The sequence below is a fragment of the Ostrea edulis genome, chromosome 4 (genome assembly GCF_947568905.1).
Source record: "Ostrea edulis chromosome 4, xbOstEdul1.1, whole genome shotgun sequence".
Taxonomy (NCBI): Eukaryota; Metazoa; Mollusca; class Bivalvia; order Ostreida; family Ostreidae; genus Ostrea; species Ostrea edulis.
Genome location: NC_079167.1, coordinates 62,727,994 through 62,747,926, shown reverse-complemented (window position 1 = coordinate 62,747,926; position 19,933 = coordinate 62,727,994). Strand labels below are relative to the sequence as shown.

The 19,933-nt window shown below is 36.3% G+C and overlaps 1 protein-coding gene and 1 pseudogene across 3 annotated transcripts; one reads left to right on the top strand and one right to left on the bottom strand.

The window, feature by feature from the left end:
* Nucleotides 1–1,198: 1,198 nt before the first annotated feature.
* Nucleotides 1,199–4,341, top strand: LOC125671461 (uncharacterized). Of its 3 annotated transcripts, XR_007368656.2 has the most exons (5): nucleotides 1,212–1,234; nucleotides 1,358–1,613; nucleotides 2,173–2,316; nucleotides 2,471–2,747; nucleotides 4,225–4,341. XR_007368656.2 is itself a non-coding variant. In XM_056163284.1 (4 exons), exons 1-3 carry the CDS (start codon nucleotides 1,588–1,590, stop codon nucleotides 2,742–2,744), a joined length of 444 nt encoding a protein of 147 aa, XP_056019259.1. In that variant the 5' UTR covers nucleotides 1,573–1,587; the 3' UTR covers nucleotides 2,745–2,747; nucleotides 4,225–4,341. The 3 variants fall into 3 exon arrangements, 1 of the variants encoding a protein (XP_056019259.1); XR_008802534.1 differs by lacking the exon at nucleotides 2,173–2,316 and having other exon boundaries at nucleotides 1,199–1,234; XM_056163284.1 differs by lacking the exon at nucleotides 1,212–1,234 and having other exon boundaries at nucleotides 1,573–1,613.
* A 2,686-nt stretch (nucleotides 4,342–7,027) lies between these two features.
* Nucleotides 7,028–7,171, bottom strand: LOC125672463 (5.8S ribosomal RNA; annotated as a pseudogene).
* Between the last annotated feature and the right edge of the window lie 12,762 nt (nucleotides 7,172–19,933).

Sequence of the window (19,933 nt, the reverse complement as noted above, 5' to 3'; positions counted from 1 at the left end):
CTCGCATTGGGTCAAGTGCTGTCTGACGTGTTTCATACCGATTGTTAATCCGTTCTTCGCACACTGATTTAGACTGCGGATAACTCCGTTTACCTGATCAGGATATGGGGCTCACGGCGGGTGTGACCGGTCAACAAGGAATGCTTAATCCTCCTAGGCACCTGATCCCACCTCTGGTGTGTCCAGGGGTCCGTGTTTGCCCAGCTATCTATTTTGTATTGCTTGTGGGAGTTATGAGATTGATCACTGTTCGTTATCTTCGCCTTGCATACAACGCAATTTTTCAGCTAGTTAGTTATTGTATAGTTTTTAACATCCCTCTCAAGAATCTTTCGTTCATATGGAGACGTCACCTTTGCCGATGAAGGGCTGCAAAAGTTAGGCATATGCTACGCACTTATGGTCTTTGAGCAGGGAGGGATCCTTATCGTGCCACACCTGCTGTTACACGGGGCCTCGGTTTGTTGTAGTATCATCTCACAACACCGATAATTTCGCTGGAAGGTGTGTTTTGGCTTCTATATGCAATTGGTCGCTTTACCATTCCTTATTGCGATATTCAAGCAATGAAAAAACCCCTTATTTCCAGTGTTCGGGAGCAGAGAAAAACATGGCTTTTGAAGCGAAAAGTTTAACTACGTTTAAGTTGGACAAGTTACGAAGCTTTCAGCGAGATGCTGTATCTGCATTATTGAAGCGGAGGGATGTGTTTGTGTCTTAAAAGACTGGGGAAGGAAAAGGTCTGTGTTACTAAGCGTTTACTACTGCGTACGAGTCTATGTGCAGGTCTACATGCTCAGCATTCGTAGTTTCGCCATTTTTATCCATTATACAGGAACAATGTATTTTTACAGACTTGGTATTCCATCGGTTTATATAAGTATGTTAAACTTACTTGAGTTAGTTACTGCCGTAGTTTGCATACTCCTATTTAATTTGTTTGCACAAAGTCTACACGCAAATGATGCGCCTTTTTGGTAAAAATTGAGGCATTCTAGAGCATAGCTGTATTGTTCAAGTGAAATTTTTGACAAAAGAGCCCTATTAACCCCGAACTTTGATATTGGCACAACAAAACACACACACTTTCAATGGCGCCGCCATTACTGCTGACACTTAGGGTTCCGGGAATACTTACGGCTATTCCCATTGGTCCTCGATAGGTCACGTAAAGTCATGTATTTTAATATATCGGCTTTGTGTCCCACGTGAGGTGTAAGAAGTGCGATCGACCGTGAGTTTCCGACGATGATTGATAATATTCTGAACAGTAAAATGTATTTGAAAATTATTCTTTCAAACTTTATTTGTAGTTTTGTATTATATTTATGAAATAGTGTTTTTGTGGATGTTCCAGGATAGCCTCCGAGGGGATGCTTATTTCTCCTAGGCACCTGATCCCACTCTGGTGTTTCCAGGGGTCCGTGTTTGCCATACTCTCCATTCTGCGTTCCTTATAGGATTTATGAGAAGGGTTACTGTTTGTTATCGTCACCTTTTGTAAAGACATACCTTCAGACATCCTTTAAAGCCCCATTTTACATGAAAACACACCACTTCAAGAATATTGCTTGTTATCCTCTCACAATGGATATAACAACGGGACTCTTCAGGTAGGGGTGAGCATGTGTGTGTGTGTGTAACACTTAACTTGTAGACGCTCAGAGAGCAACCGAAATAGTTGTGCTTATGTCTGATGGTTTCGTTCAGCAAGAAATGAAGATAAATTATCCTTATAATGGGATGCGGACAATTGTGAACTAAAGTACGAAAGATTCACTCCGTATTCCAGGGAAATTCTTTAAATCTGTAGATAATAATATGTTTACCGAGAACAGGCGCCAATTTACCTCATAGCATTAAACAGATTTATCTGAGAGCGTGTTAAAAACACCAGAGAATGCCTTTGAAAAAAAATCTCCAGATAAATTAATGAACGGTCATATTGTAAATTGAATTTACCGGGTGGCAGTAAATATAGAATTACAATATCTACGAGAATTCTGTAATTCAAGTGGGACATAGCATGCAAGTCTAATAAAAATATGTAGGTTAATTGCGTTAATTTATATTAATTTAATGTTGTAATTGATGTTCTTTCGAACTGCATTATAGCGCTTTGTAATGTTTTAAACACGATCAATACATTCTGATCTGTAAATGCTATGACAGCGCCATCATCTCGACAAACAGAGGAAAGCATTGTCATCCCCCCTCCCCGATGTCCGACCCATATTTGAATCGATCGATTTTACAAGTATTTCAGGATCCGCCGATTGAGATAATGCAAATAGTTTTGCGCTACACTCAACGGAAGTAAGTTCTTGCTTATTCTAATATCTATCGTTGCATTAGTAATGGACTATTTATATAAATTTGCTATACAGTAGAATTGTTAGATATATATCATGTTTAAGCTTATGATCTAAAGTTCAAATAAAATGATGTAATGTGATTTTCTCTCTGAAAGCCAAAACGAAACCAGAATGGCGGAAGAAGAAAACACAACAATCAGAAAAGCTTTCACGGTGATTACGTCTCCCATTTGGGTCCCAGTAGCGGCCGCGGGGTCACTGGTGGCTGCACCGTTCCAGGCTGTGAAGGATTCTGTAGAAGTGGCAGATAAAACGAACTCTCCTGGAGCAGGGGTGTCGAGTTATCCCGGAAATGCTGTTGTCCGAGTGGTAACAAATCCTTTTAAAGGCGTGGCAAAGGTCGGTGAGGCAATGTGGGGAAAGAAATAACAGGTATTAACTTCCACTGAACGAGCATAAAGAGATTCAAAGTGTTTGTAAATGAGTAATGAAACTGAAAATGTAACTGATTATGGGAAACCCAGAAATGTTTGTAAACAAGTTTGTGTGCCCTACATTTAACTTATATATATATAGGTTCTTCTATGAAAATTAACTGAGAGATACATGTATTTACAAAGGTTCACAGCGTGTTTAAGGTTTTAAACCCTCTCACGTTTGACTTAATAATGGTTAAACTGCATATTCTCTCCATCTTACGCTTTGACAACAATTGGTGTATATATATATGTATGGTACGAAGTCCGGTGTTTGAACTTTGACTTTTTGACCCGTAAATAGTAGGGTCATATAAACTAGTTACGACCAAAGTACTTACGCCAACGTACCGACTTTTGCAAGAACAACATGCCTGTTCTCAGCTTAAAACACTGTTCATCAAAATGAAAAATGAACGCAAAATAATTCTGTGTATTAAATTTTTTATCGCACTGAAATCAAGGAAATACTAAAAGTAGGGTGTCATCTCGGAACAATTTATTGATTGATATTTTGAAAACAGCAATTCTTTATAGAAAACCAAAAACCATGAATGTTGTATATATTTGAATTATACACGTTTAAAATCAGACCAAAAAAAAGTAGCATTTTGGAATACAGATTATTTTATTTTTTAGTCGTAGTGAGCATGCTTTTCATTGGGAAATTTGTATTTCAGTATAACCCTAAGTGGTCGTAATTTACGTATAGTCTCGTTGAAATTAGACAAATACTATAAGAGAAGCAGTACTTTGAAAATATTTGATTGCTGTATTTCTTACAATAACAATTTGACACCGAAAGAAAAAAAAGTGACATCTATTATTCATGACATGTAAATGTCGTTTTAAACGTCTGTATTCCTTTAAAGACCCAAAAATAATACCGTACGGTTTCTTCACGGATCACTGGATGTGGGCGGAGTTCATCTAAGGTCATTGTTATTTACCTGGCCAAGAGATCAGGGTGCTGTGTATACTTTTGATGTACACAGAAAGGGTCTCAGGGCCGTCTGCAGTGTTTCTGTGGTCATAGTGTTTGTATAATGGTTGTATCCCTATGGCTAGATGACACACAGTCTACACCACCCCCTCTTTCTCTCTTTTACTCTCAGTCATTGGAGTCATGAGATTGATCACTGTTCGTTATCTTCACCTTTCATACCAAAGACATTCGTACATGGTACTGCATACCAAAGAAAATCGCACATTTTTTTCAATGTATGCAAAAGTCTGTCTCTGAACACTTAAGAGTCTAGATGGTTGTAAGTTTCAAACAGAAAATACCGGCTAATAAAAATTTTGGTTGAAGAAGTAGCTTTATAACCCACATTTGATTGTGGAAATGTTTTACTGGGTAGTCTATAAAAGAAGACAAATACATGCATATGGCGAATCGTTTCTGGACATAATCAGGAACTTTTTCTTTTCAGAATGGAAATATCGAAGGCAGTGATGATGGAGACAAGGGAATTGGGAACATTTTGTGATGTACATTTTCTATATGATCAGCACTTAGTTTTGTGAAAAATAAAGTTTCATTGAATGGCGCTATTGGTCCGTTATAAATTCACTGTAATATTTGATGTTTCCACTTTGACAGTAAACCCCACAACGCTTCATTGCGTTACCAAATTGCTTGTCGGAAACGGGCGTTTTGTCAACGGCAACGGAGATACAATGTAATACAGGTATTTCCAAGTTTATGGAGAGCAGCCTTAGTTACTAGAAACTGTACTCAGCATCTGGGTAGCAATAGGCGCTGTAACGACCACACTAATGGTGATGCAGTTGTGTTCCAAATATACATTACTGGGCTAATTCTGAATAAGCATGTCTTTCCCCATTTTGTTTAGATATCCAGATTAATCCATACCCCATGGTTTCTGTTATTTTCATTCTTGAAAGTTACTGTGAAACAAGGGCAGAAATTTATTCCAATTAGTTGATCAAACAAGAACTTTGAAAATTAAAACTGTGGTAAACATTATAAAGGATGAGAGTTCTATTTGTCCATTCTAAACTAGATTTTTCAAAAAGCAAATAGATTTTGTTTAAGAATCGATGTAACTCCGGTATTATTCTTAATATGATCAAAATGACGTAAAACGGGAAGTATTACATAAACATAACGTGTTTCAGCTTTTGTCGAGTAATTTGATATGAAATGACAATATTTCTTCTAGAAAACATTGAACGTGGAAAAACTTTTTATTTACATCATACTTGTAGATTTATCTTTAAAAAATTTTACACATATATACATGTAGTAAACATCTAAGACAAATTATGTGAAACTTTGAAACAAAAGCATATTTAGTTTAGAAGTTACATGTAGCCCCTCAGCACAACTGCGCAGGATGCTATAACTTTGTATTGGTTCAATACTGTGCCCACTGGCCCAGTCATATTATACCTCTATTACTTCACCCCATACGGTTGAAATCTTTATTATTGAAAAGCTTTGGCAGGGACTACACTTTGTGGCGGAAGGATTATTTAATTAAAAAGTTCTAAATCTGCATGGTTTTACAGTTTCTGTTTTATCCAATACATCGTCAATTTTTATACCCCTATACTTGTATTTCAATTTTATAATTTATAGAGATTTCAAAATGAGTAAATTTCTTAGTATATCATTTGATAGCCATAGTCACCGTGTATCACCGACACCGGATATTGCTACCAGTCGAAGCGACTGTTTGAAGTAAGAATACACCAAGATGTGAATTCCTTCTTTTAAAACCACTTTTAATAGACTTGCTGATACTACCCGCTAGTTGGAATGTTTCAACGATGTACAGACTTATCGTCAATGACTTAAGACTTACACGAAATGATGGACTAGTTTTATATCTTAAAATTAAGCGCCTGGTACCTGTAAAACAGAGGGGTCGTCCTCTGTTTGTGACTCATATACCACTTTAATGAATTTATTTCACTGTTTCCACGAATGAATCGTCAGAATATGGTATAATGTGTACATTGAAATAAGTTTTAGTCCATAATCGTTGAATATATGAAAGAAATTAGCAATATTAATTTATGTCCGGTGTACGGCGAATTGTTGGACAATAATGTTATGCTGTACGGCAATTTGCTGTGTCCATGTAAACCAATTGACACTCATTTCAAACCCAAGATCTGAATGATATCGGTCTGATTTAGTTTTGTCTATTTGTAATGTAATTCCGTCTCTGATTTATGATAAATATCATAAACAAATGGGCTCTGGTGCATAGATTTTCTTTAGATGGATAGACTATGAAACGATACGATGATCATAAGACCTGTCGCAGAATTAGATGTAAAGGAATAAGTGACGATAACGAATACTGAACAATCTCACACATACTACAAAGAATACAAAATTATGAAAAGAGCAAACACGGATCCCTGGACATACCAGAGATGGAATGAGGTACCTAGGAGGCGTAAGCGTCCCCTTTTGACCAGTCACTCCCACCGTCAGTCCTATACCAGTACATGTATATCTTTATTAGGTAAACGGAGTATTCCGTGCATGCATATTAAAATCCCGCATTAGACATAGTAAAACAAAAGTACGTACCATCTATCCTTCTGCTGTTTGTAAACTAGAAGTGATAAAAGAATTAGATAGGTTACAGAGGAATATGCTTTGGTTCCAGCTGATAAAGCTTGCAACACCATCGTCTTTGTTTGTAAGGCTCATTATTACAAATGTATTTTAACCAAACTTGGCATTAATTCCACTTTTGGTAATCGTACTTATATATTCCAACTGCCCTTTCAAAAGATGAAATTCTTCAAAATTATGCTTCAGTTCTCGACACATTTAATATCCCAGTTAATGGGTTGGATGAATATGAGTGACCGTGGTTATACTGGATTCTTAAACTTCATAAAACCCGTTCCAAAAAAGATGCATTGCTGGATCTATTAAGTGTTCTACCAAGCCTCTATCTTTGCTCCTCACGAAAATATTAACAGCTGTGAAGGAGAAACTTCAAACGTACTGTGCGACTACATATGCCAGAAGTGGTGTAAATCAAATAAGGATTCTAAAAAGTATTAAAGAACTTTTAGTAAATTTGAAATCGCAAAACTTTTCTCAAATCAACAACATCAAAACGAATGACCATTCCTCGCGATATATTTTAAAGACTACACTTTTTTAAAAAAAATTTAAAAGGAGGTATGCTACACCCAGAGAAATTTAATATGGATGAAAAGTGGAGGATAATTTTTTTTCGCCGACCCTCAGACAGACGTGGCCTCGGGAGTTACCCGAGGCCACCATATGCGTTCAAGATGTCGATGTTCAATGTGTCCTGTAATTCACGAAGCTGGCTGCGCTCTTCATCGACCCCTGAGCCGAGTGATCCACCACTTAGAGTTAGTAGTCGAGATGCTAACCTACTGAGTTACTCAGCTAGGCAATAAAATTTGAAATTGATTGACAAATATTGCTGATATTTATATTTTCATCCATGTTTTAAAAGGAAGTCTGCCATTGTGACGACGTAGATTATCTCCTTAATGAACTATAGTTATGAGATTAACCACTGTTTGAAATCTTTACCTTTCATGAACTACAATATAGGCGGTTTTAGGAATGAGAGTACCAAACCCCCTTATGCGTAACCCGGACGCAGTTTACCCAAGATTGAGCGGAGGTATAAATGTCTAGGTGTTGCGTGATTGGCTAATATCAAGAGTGAAATTATTTGGAATTGAAAGCAATATTATAGAGGTTCAAATTAATTGTCAGGATGAAAAATTATCGCACAAAATCGAGAAATGACTGAGGAAATTACCATGGTAGGGGTGTGCTTAATATGAAGTGTGTAATTTACTGCAGATTGCTAGGTGTTGTAAAAAAGTACAAATATGGCCTATAAAAGGCACGGGACCCTATATATTTTTTGTCGTTTATCAACACTTGGAATGAACTTTGAAATGTTTGCGGTCATTTGTTTAAAATTGATATAGTTAATTAGTGAGAGGGCCAAAGGTTAGCATTGAGTTCTATGGGAAATGAATTGGTACTCTTTTCCCTTTAGTGGGTATACAATTTTGTCGATTTCCAAAGATTCATCAGAATAATAATAGCTAAGTTTAAACACAACACTACACACATATATATTGTATGCAAGGTGAAGATAACGAACAGTGATAAACAAAAATGAATTCACCTAAATATCACCTCCAAAACTTAATGTCACATCTATTCGACCCAAATTCGCCAAGGATGTGTCCCACAAAGCAAATTTAAAACAAAAATCAAACGGCTATACGGTATCTCAACTCAACTGTATGACAAACGGGATGATTTCAGCTTCTTCATCGTCAACTTCCCATATTTATGTAGCAATATTCCATTATCACCTGCATATGGTGTTTATATATCTCAACTGATTCGATATGCAAGAGCTTGTTCTGCGTATAGTCAGTTTTTAAATCGAGGTAAGCTACTGACAAACAAGTTGATGGTACAGGGGTTTCAACAGTCTCGATTGAAGTCAGCATTTCGCAAATTCTATGGTCGTTATAACGATCTAGTTCGTCAATACAACCTCGCATTGTGTCAAATGCTGTCTGACGTGTTTCATACCGATTGTTAAGCCGTTCTTGGCACACTGATTTAGACTGCGGATAACTCCGTTTACCTGATCGGGATTTAGAGCTCACGGCAGGTGTGACCGGTCAACAGGGGATGCTTACTCCTCCTAGGCACCTGATCCCACCTCTGGTGTGTCCAGGGGTCCGTGTTTGCCCAACTATCTATTTTGTATTGCTTATAGGATTTATGAGATTGATCACTGTTCGTTATCTTCACCTTGCATCTGAAAGCAGCCAGTGTATATTTCTAGCATCATGACGTCTTGCGTAATCGTCTTCATAAAAAAATCGTAGTTGTGATCGACAGAATAGTATTGTAGCTTTCTCTACTTAAGGAGTGTTTTTACGCGGGAATATCAACATGTATTCATGATATGAAACTCCATGCGTACAATAATAACAAAAATCTTGAATTGAAATGTCAGTCAGAATTGAAATGTTTATCAGAATTGAAATGTCAAAACAAACTAGATAGAAATTCTTGAAAAAATACTGCAAGTATTCATTACTGTTGAATAATCGGAAAATTTTCCATAATCGATCAGGGCCGTAAGTAGGGTTCTAAATCAGGGGAGGCAGGGGATTGGGGGCCGCCGATTGACTTTACGACTGAAAATGACACTTTTTAAATCCCAATTTATCATGTTTGTGTTTCATTTGTACTATGTAAAGAATCGTAATATGGTGTCAAAGACAAAGGTGCTTGTCTTCATTTTAAACATATATCCTATAATATAACATTTATATAATTTTATTTTCTTTTTTGCCAAAAAATCAGACGAGGCAGTTGCCTCGTCTGCCTCATCAGCAGTTACGGCCCTGTCGATTATCGGTCAAAATCGGAAGAACTGTATCGATCAATGATCGAAATAATCGGTATTTACATGCAAATAAATGTTTTTATTTTTTGGTTTATTCTTTTAACATACACATAAGAACAATTACTTCTATCATTAACAAGAGTTTTCTTTAACGTAAAATGAATGATAGTGTTCCGGTAATTCCAAATATCGGCAAATAAAAGAATTTATGTTCGTTAATAAAATCTAATCAAAAGTCAAGACCGGTTAAAGCGGGCCTACCTTTATTCGCGTATTTCTTCTTGCACACACGGCAGAATGCCGTCGCCATGTCAAGAATGGCTTTCACCGGTGGTCCTTTCTTACTTTTGAGGAATCCGAAAAACTTCCATACTTCTGATTTCGCTTTCCCTGGGTAGGGATATATATTAACTTCGTTATTGTTGATTTCAGTATCCATGTTATCGGACCCCATGTTTTCCCTTTTCACGTGTATTAATTTTAAAATGCGTACGTAGTTAATTCTTTTAAGTCGTACTTAGTTTCTTTTGGAGAAAATTCGGGCGACAATCAATTATGAAAAATGGAATCGATGAGCGAAAAACGATCGACAATCGATTGTCGGCGACAATCGTTTCATCACTCGTATTCATTCGTTTGATCAATGACGTCATTTATATTCTCAAGGGTCTATCTCTAGTGGCTTACCAAGCCCAATCAATTGCACAACACATTGTTATTTCACGAAATTCTATTGTATCTTTGAAAATGATGTTGAACTTTTGTCGTATTTTTTTAAATTGAAAAATGAACCGTATTTCCTGTAAATATGAATATTTTATCCGCCATTGATATACACGTAATCCATACAGATAAACACCAAACCTCATACTGGTAGGTGATTGGAATCTAGCTCAGCGTTGATGTCGGTTACAGAAAGGTAGGCTGTATGATATTGAAAAATATATATAACAAATTCTTGTAGAAAATGATGTCTCTCGTTATTGGTCATTTGGTGTAAATGACGCAATTACTTTAGTAAAATTGCTATTTTGTGAACGTATCTGTCAGAAAAATTAGAGTTCAGTTTAGGTCAAGTAATTTTTTCTATATATGGTTACCATATATGGACATTGCACCCTGATGCACCCTGAGTAAAGGTTTACAAATTAAATATGTTGACTTAATGTTTAAAGTGTAATATAAACTTAAAAATCATATACCATACGGGGTGAATTTTCTGAGTAGAAGCAAAATTGTAAATATCACATTGGCTGATTTTCTCAAGACAAAGAAGAGTTATCTCCCATAATATAAGAGTAAAATTTTACAACCTCTGAAAATAATTTACAATGGCATTTATAATTTTACTGTTTTTTTTTTTTGTTTTTTTTTGGTCACTCTTGGTTTTCCTTTGCTATTCATCTCTGAAAAAAATAAAGAAATGCCTAATACAGGATCTCTTTGATGTGCCAATTTACATTAATTTCTGCATTATGTCACGTTTCCCAGTAGAAACAGGAGAAAGATAACTGCATGCTTCCTGCTGACATCTTATATATAGCAATAATCCAAGTCCATACCGTTTTTCGTCCTCACAATGTCTTATGCGTTGTTAAATCTAGTGGTCTACCACACGCAGCACAACCTGTTTCCAAATTGTCCACTAGAATTCCAAGTTCCACAACTCGTCTCCAACAAATCATCTTCTCATGCTCTTCTTCCGATTCCTCACTCTCTGATGCATCAGATGGATACGTTTCTTCATTTCCTGGGCATTCTTGTGAATTATCACCAGACGAACAATTTTTTCTTGATTCATCCAACTTCTCGATCACCACGTTGTTATTGGCATCAACATTCACTATCTTACGTCCAAGGGATAATGCATAACCTTTCTTAGCATTCTGTAACCTTTGATGACGTTTTTTACTAATAATTTTTCCTGATCTTTTCCTGAATGATTCTGGCATCACAATTGTTTACATTGTTTACTGACACCATTTCCTGCTCTTAAAACACAGAAGAGTTCCAAACAACTATAAATGAGAAAACCAAAACCAACCAAAGTATTTTTTTTACCATGGAAAGATAAAATAGGCATATAAACTATAAAAATCATCAAAGAAAAAATCGGAAGTTTCTTCTTGATGATCACGTAAGTTAGGCTAATTATGGACAGGCGTTCTCAGTTTTTCATTTATCTATTCTAACGACTCGCACAACCACAATAACCAAATCAATGCAATGCATTAGTAATGAACTTAAATGCTATTTTAAAACAAATAATGACTTGCTTAAAGTATATAAGGCTGATCTAGATAGAGTGTTTTTATCCCTTGTGGGTTAAAGTATTTTAATGTTTTTGGACCGATATGCACCTACATGTTTTATCAAATCAAATATGTTCACAATTCATTTTAGGTGTAACGCTCTTACTTCGGTTATGTAGCCAAAACTCTATTTTCCTTATCTCTGTAATTCTTCACTGAAGATATGGTGTACGAAAAGTAGACAGACATGTACATTATTTTAGAAAAAAGATTTCAATAACAAAGTGTATAAATATCACAAAAAAGGGACAGTTTTAAGGGGGAAGGGTGTGTGTGTTTCCATACTGCTACCTTAAATTGAGAATATTAAACCTAGTTGCATGACGAATCATGCACAATACACACTTAATTTTGAAAAAGAATCATGACACTCAATTTTGGTGGATAAGTATAACCTTTATCGATAGTTCAGTGTCACCCCCCCCCCCCCCCCCCAGATCGCCCACGAGAGTATAGTGAACACAGGATGCTGTGAGATACATTGTACTTGATTGACACCTGTAAATTAGACAAGATTCTAGACGGTCTAATTTTAGAACGTTGTTTAGAAAGATTATGTAATACATGTTTGTTTACTCTAAATGTGTAACTGTTATTTTGTAGAAAATGAATTATCTGAATGGTTGCTATAACAGATAACATGATATTTGAACAAGACACTTTTGTCCCATCTGCTGACATCTTTATTTGGGCAATCGGGACTGCATCTTCATTTTCGATGTGCATTTCTTTAAGAATTGTGTCAAGGGTTTCAAACAAATTTGTCTGAGCTCCTGGAGATGAGCCAGGGGTACGAGTGATCGAAAAGGTCTTATTGATGGATTCTCTACATTGTTTAATGAGGTATATGACCGTGTCACACCTGCGTCCTTAAAGATGACTCACGATAAACTTTATCTTAAAAGCCAAAAGAACCCAAAATGTAAAGTAATATTCTTCTTTTTAGTTTATTGCGATCATCCATTTGTTCAAGATTTTCTGCGGTTTTTTTCCTTCCCAAGATCAAAACTTCCGCTTTTTTTTATCACCCTTACTTCGTCAATTTTGTCGGCCAAGGAATTGCCGAACAAAAGGGTTTTTTCTACGTTTTGTCCCAAGACCTTGACCTTTCTTGTTTTGCCGTTGTAATCAAATGCTTTTGTAAGCTTTTCGATATATATTGATTTAGTGTCTGATTTGTTTGAACAAATTGTTTTAGTGTTGATTTGTACTTCTGTTTTATTGCAGACCTTTGATTTTAGTGTATAAAACTTCTATACGTTTGCAAGAGTATTAAGCTTTTCCTTCCGTGACATTATTTCTTCCTCGCTCTCTCTTTCAACAATTTCATCAATGAATACAGAAATTTTGGTGTGTTGCAAGTGTAAATTATAGTGCTTAAAACATTTGGATTTTTTTTTTCAATTTTAATTCCTTAATGTTTTTTGTATAAACTAATTTCAACGGTCTGTCGTTTTCTTTAATGGCAAAATCCACTGGGGAAGATTAGAATTTATCATGGCAATGAATGAGGGTCTAGTTCCCGTACCATTTATGACAAATTAATTCGTCATTTGCAGCATCTGATTTTTCATCTGTGGGATCACATTTCGGGAAAAATTTCCACCAATTTAAACATTGAGATATTGACCAAGTTGCATGCCACTCAAGCTAGTAAAAATGTCACTCATCTTGAATTATATAGACAATAAAATACATTGTTTTGCAAATAGTAATTTAAATATATTCACTTCAAACACATTTAAAAAATGTTACATTCTTTTTGTGGCCATTTCAGTTTTCCGTTATTGAGCAGGAAGCCCTTTTCTGTAAATAGTTGTAAATAAATTGTTAAATCTTTGATTTCTTTGTGGTTGATTTCTGGTGGGTATATTCTGACCCATTGCAGAAATTGGTGCTTATCCGGGATAAAAAAAATCGCATTTTTAAGATTTGTTTTTAATTTATCTGATTTATTGAATTTCATAGCCAGGGGAAATCAATGTCTTTTCGGTCACAAATTTTTTTGAGTCGCCGAACGTCCAGGTGTTTAATATTTTGAAAAGCATTAGCTTTAGACTTCGGGTGAGAGATTAAATCTTCTATGAAAAATATCCCAGGAGATTAGAATACGCAAGTTCCGAGTTACCCAAAAGTTATTTCCCTTTGTCGAACTCTTTCGCATTTTATGATGTATGGTGGGTACACAATGTATACATTATATCGTAGACTGGCATTGTACATAACGATTACGTACGATTAATGTAATAAAAGCGTAACTTTTGTTTATATCAATCACTGGTATGCATATTCTGGCCATATCAAGCATAATTTGTTTGAATAAGATCATCAAATTGACTATTGAATCATTATTCGTTTCCTCTTCTACATGAGTGACGCTTTTATCAAAGAAAGATGACAATTAGCAATATTTGTTGGAGCCATTTTGTTATCCAATACTCATAAACTCACTAAAGTTGCCTTTTCCCTGAGATAAGATGGTCTCAGAAACTCTGGATATCATCTTTTAAGAAATAAAACAACGATAGTAATTAGCAAATGTACCCACTGTCATCATATTTACGTCATAATTTACGGAAGACTTCTACAAAGGGAAATAACTCTTGGGGAACTCGGAACTTCCGTATTAAGGTTACCGAAAAACGTTTACAGGAAACACATGATTTTCCAAAACAAACAAGTGAACCAGTAAAAATGATGGAATTTGAAATTCAGTTGGAATGAGAGAAATTAAAATTAGAAAGAGAAAGACAACGACAGATAGAGATATTCTAATCTGAGCGAGAAAACAATCAGTGTAAAAATATTTTCAGCACTTTGAGAAAGTCGCGGAAAAATTTGAAATGGTGTGTGATGTTTGGTCAGTTATGTTGCAAAACAGCTGATTTATACTCAGCCCTGACTGAGAGTTCAGAGTAGTTAAGATAACGAACACTGATCAACCCCATAACTTTTATGAGAAATACAAAATAAAGATGGTTAGGCAAACACGGATCCCTGGATACACCAGAGGTGGGATCAGGTGCCTAGGGGTAGTAAGCATCCCCTGTCGACCACTAACTCCAGCCATGAGCCCCTATATCTTGACCAGGTAAGTGGAGTAATCTGTAGTCAGCATCAGTGTGCCAAGAACTGCCTAACAATTGGTTTGAAACACGTCAGACAGCACTTAACTCGTTAACAGGTTATATTGACAAACCATAGAATATAAAGACCATATAGAATTTGCGAAATGCTGAATTTAAACGAGACTGTTGAAACAAACCCCTTTAACGTCAATTTGTTTGTCAGTAGCCTGCCTCGGTTCAACAACTGATCATACGCAGAACAAGCTCATGCTTATCAGATCAGTTGCAATTTAAACACCACATGCAGATGATAATGGAATATCATTACATAGATATGGGAAATTGACGACGGTGAAGCTGAAATCATCTCGTTTGTTACAAATCTCTATTATGAATTCTGTGGAAGATTATGCCAGACGATGAGATAAATATGAAAGAAGAACTTGATACATTGTCAGAATGGATTAAAGATATAAGAGGAATATCAAAATTTCGCATTAGACAAATGTAATCAAAAGTACGTACCATCTACCTGTCTGTGTTTAGTAAACCAGGAGTTATATAGAATAATTAGATAGGTTACATGAGAAATATGTTTTTGTTCCAGCTGACAAAGCTTGTAACAACATTGTCTTTGTTTGTAAGGCTCATTATTACAACTGTATTTTAAACGAACTTGAGCATTAACTCCACTTTTGGTAATCGTACTTGTACTCCAACTGCCCTTTCAAAAGATGAAATTCTTGAAAACCATGTTTCAGTTTTAGGCACATTTAGTATCCCAGTCGTTGGGTCGAATGAATATGAGTTACCGTACCTATACTGGATTCCTAAACTACTCCTTATAACAAGGAGTGATGACCATATAACATAGTGAACTGACCCTTAATTATATGGAACACACCATGTAATATGATGTACAATACATTAAGGCAGATATGGCTTTCCATATTAAGGGCTTTCCACTAGAAATTTATATGCAAATTATGAAAGCACTACCTGAAATAGTCCAGAGGATATTGAATAGGTTAGGTTTTCTTAAATGTGGGTCAAACGCCAAGTTCAACAGGTTAAAAATTTTGGTACTAAAATAAGGTCTTATCAATAGGAATGTTCATATGAAAGACGAGAGCCCTATCACTCACTATTTATAAGACAAGAGGAAGGTTAAAAATTTCTGACAGACAGAGAGATAGGAAAACAATATGCCCGGACTATAGTCGCAGAAGCACAAAAATCTTAAATCTACCCAACTTGGAAATATGATTTAGTATGGCCCTGCTGCTCTGAAAAAAATCCTGTATATTACAATATAAAACTTTGATCTCATATGGTGGTCCCACCCTACCCCTTGAGCTCCTGAATTGACCAAACTTGAATGTGAATCACTTTCAGATACTTGCATATCAATATGAGAAACCATGGCTCCGCTGTTGTTGAGATGATGAAGATGTTTCCAAATACATACATATCCCCATGTAAAACTTTGATCCATTATTGTGATTGTGACCCCACCTACTTCAGAGGACACAATGTGAACATTATTGTGATTGTGACCCCACCTACTTCAGAGGACACAATGTGAACAACATTGAATCTGCACTACCTACAAATAAGTGCGCATGACTAGTCATAGTCCTTTTGTTTTTAACAAAAATATTGTAAGATATTCTCAATATTTGATCTTCTATTGTGGCCCCAACCTAACCCCGGGGGTCATGATTTAAATAAACTTGAATCTACTCTATGTTAGTAAAATTACGGAAAATCAACGTTGTAAATAGAGAAAGTGTCGGAGTTAGGATCTACTTTGTAAATTAACAAAACAATGCTCTTAATTATAAAACACGCACACAATTACTAATCAGTCGTACATACGAATGATCTTAATATCAACTGTTGACAGATAAATCTGCGCACGAGACCAGCATTTGTGTGTTATCTGTCACGTCTTCTGTCCGTCAATCTTTTCACAATTTTATCTTCTCTTGAACCATCAAAGAAACTTAACTCGCAGTATCCTTATGTGTAGGAGATTCAAGTTTGTACGAACGAAAGAGCACCTTCCCTTCCAAAAAGAGACATTTAAGAAAAGGAAATAATTGGGAAGGGTAATCTAAAGAACTACTGAACCAGAAAATAACTTATATGAAAGGTTTCTTAATGAGTGTAGATGCAAAATGTTCGAATAACATCCCCGGGGGTATGGTGGGACCACAATAATGTATAGGGGTGGGGGGTGGGGGTTAAACTCTTTTCACAAACAACTGGGACATAATTTGTTTTACGTCCCGTCGAGAATTTTGTCCTCATATCAAGACATCACCGTACCACAAATTTAGATCTATACTTAACGCTCTGGGCCGTAGTAGTGAGGGTTCTGTATCATGCCAACGCCTGCTGCGACACCTGACCTCCATGTAAAGGTCATATCAGATCTGTCTTTAGACCAAAATTTGTCATAAGATCCATCATAGCTGTTTCACAAAGCTGTCATATCTTAAGATAATCTTAAGATTGTTAGACATCTTAAGACATCCAGATACTTGTCTTAAGTCTATACTGAACTATGTTGTGCTAAGAGATAGGTAGCTTATCCGGAGGGAACGTGGTTTCTGCAGGGACAGAAACAATTAGACTATATGGAGGATGTGGACATCATTGATAAGCTCCGTATACCGCGACATGTGATCTTTATGATGAATTCAACATTTGTTTAGAGCATCACACAGCCAACCTTTCCCTACATTCGCTGTTTAAGCATGTCCACTTTTTTTTCATTTCTTCTCCCGACAGGACGTAATCTGTTGAATTTACAGCATTGATTTTAGAAGTAACATCTCCCCAAGTTTCCTTCATAGCATTGGAATTGTAGTTTTGTTTTCAAAACAAATGTCTTCTTTTTTCCAACTCATCAAACATTAGTGATATTTCAGCAGCTGAAAAGTTTGGACAACGTTTCATAGACATCTTAAATCTTCTGACACCGATTTGTCTGAGAGCATGCACACGGACTTCGTAACCGCTATGTGGTCACATGTAAACGGATTCGAATACCATGCATTGACTGTTTGTAGACACAAAAACAGTGTTGGGTAAATCTATTTCTACACGTTTTTAGCTCACCTGCGCCGAAGGCTCATGTGAGCTTTTCTGATTAAAAGTCCGTTGTCTGTCGGCGTTGGCGTCGTTGTAATCTTTTCACATTTTCATCTTCTTCTCAAGAACCACTTGGCCAATTATAACCAAACTTGACCAAAAGCATCCTTGGGTAAAGGGCTTTCAAGTTTGTTCGAATGAAGGGCCATGCCCCTTTTCAAGGGGGAGATAATCACAAAAATAGGGTGGGGTCATTTAAAAATCTTCTTCTCAAGAACCACTGGGTCAGAGGAGCTGAAATTTTCATGAAAGCTTCCTGACATAGTTCAGATTCAAGTTTGTTTAAATCATGGCCCCCGGGAGTAGGTTGGGGCCAAAATAGGGGATCAAAATTTTACATAGAAATATATAGGGAAAATCTTTAAAAATCTTCTTCTCAAGAACCAATGAGCCAGAAGAGCTGAAATTTATATGAAAGCTTCCTGACATAGTGCAGTTTCAGGTTGGTTCTAATCATGGCCCCCTCGGGTAGATTGGGGCCACAATAGGGGATCAAAGTTTTACATAGAAATATATAGGGAAAATCTTTAAAAATCTTCTTCTCAAGAGCCAATGAGCCAGAAGATCTGAGATTTACATGAAAGCTTCCTGACATAGTGCAGATTCAAGTTTGTTCAAATCATAGCCTGCGGGGGTAGATTTGGGCCACAATAGGGGATCAAATTTTTACATAGAAATATACAGAGAAAATCTTTAAAAATCATCTGCTCAAGAACCAATGGGCCAGAAGATTTGAGATTTACATGAAAGCTTCCTGACATAGTGCAGATTCAAGTTTGTTCAAATCATGGCCCCCGGGGGTAGTTTGGGGCCACAATAGGGGATCAAAGTTTTAAATGGGAAATTGGGAATAAATATAATTTTTTTTTAAAATTATCCTCTCAAGAACCAATGGTCCTAAGGAGCTGAGCTTTACATGAAAGCTTTTTGACATAGTGCAGATTCAAGTTTGTAAAAATCATGGCCTCCAGGGGTAGGTTGGGGCCACAATACGGACTAAGGTTTTAATTGCAAATATATATGGAAAGTCTTCAGATATGGGCCAAGGTAACTCAGGTGAGCGATGTGGCCCTTGGGTATCTTGTTATCTTTTTGTTAGTTTTCGCTCTATTTTATTTCATTTCATTCAGTTATTGGCTTTTTCACATAAGAAAGCTTTTGCGCCCATTATACATATACAGGTGTAGTTGAACACGCGTACACGCGTTTTGTTCGATTAATGCAAAGTTCGTTATTTTGCTAAGTATTACCGGTGTCTTTGGTTTCCCCTACCTACCCACACCCTCGTTTACGGAATACCTTTGTTGTATTCATTATATGATTTTGTTGGGGGAAAAAGTTCGGCGTTGCTAACTTGTAACAAACGTATCAATCAAATTGTCTTTTTTCTTTATATTTCAAATTAGTTAAAGGGAAAGGCAGCCCTAACCACATAGTTGCTTTTATGAATAAAGTATCACTTACTGATATCGTAATTGACAGTCTTTAACTACAAAAATTCTTGCTTAACAATTAAATCAATAATAATCTATCATGTATTTTAAATTACACGCCGCTAAGAGAGTGGCCATTGGAGTTTAATTTATGACGTCACACCGTCTATTCCGGTTTATTTCATCAGCAGCACTGTAAACATGACAAGTCACGAACAGTTAAGTTTGGAGCCGTATAGATTTGAGCCTGTTCTTTCGCAAGAAGAAATTGAGTAAAGAAGACGTTCAGTCGAGTCGCAGACCAGGCAGACGGTACACGTTTCTTCATACAAATGTCGCGAACCTCAACTAGTCATTACGCAAATGATGAATCCACAGTTTACGTAGTCTTTTCTTTTCAAACGACTTGGTTGAGTCGGGAATTTCGAAAAATAACCTTTTTTCACATCTCCCCTTCGCATTAGTATAATTAACTGCTTGACAAGAAGGCATCAACCTATTTATTCGTAAGATCTACCACATGCAAATCTTTGATGATCTCGCAGGTGCTTGGGTTCAGCCCCCCCCCCCCTTCCAAATAATCTACATGAGTTGATTTAATTAATTTTTTGTTGAAAATATTTCTAATGCATGTCAACAACGTCTTGCATACCCATAAAGTCCAAAATAATTCAAAATAAGCCCCCTTTTCAAAAAAAAAAAAAAATACCCTAGGCCACTGGTTATTATAAGTTCTGTTATGATA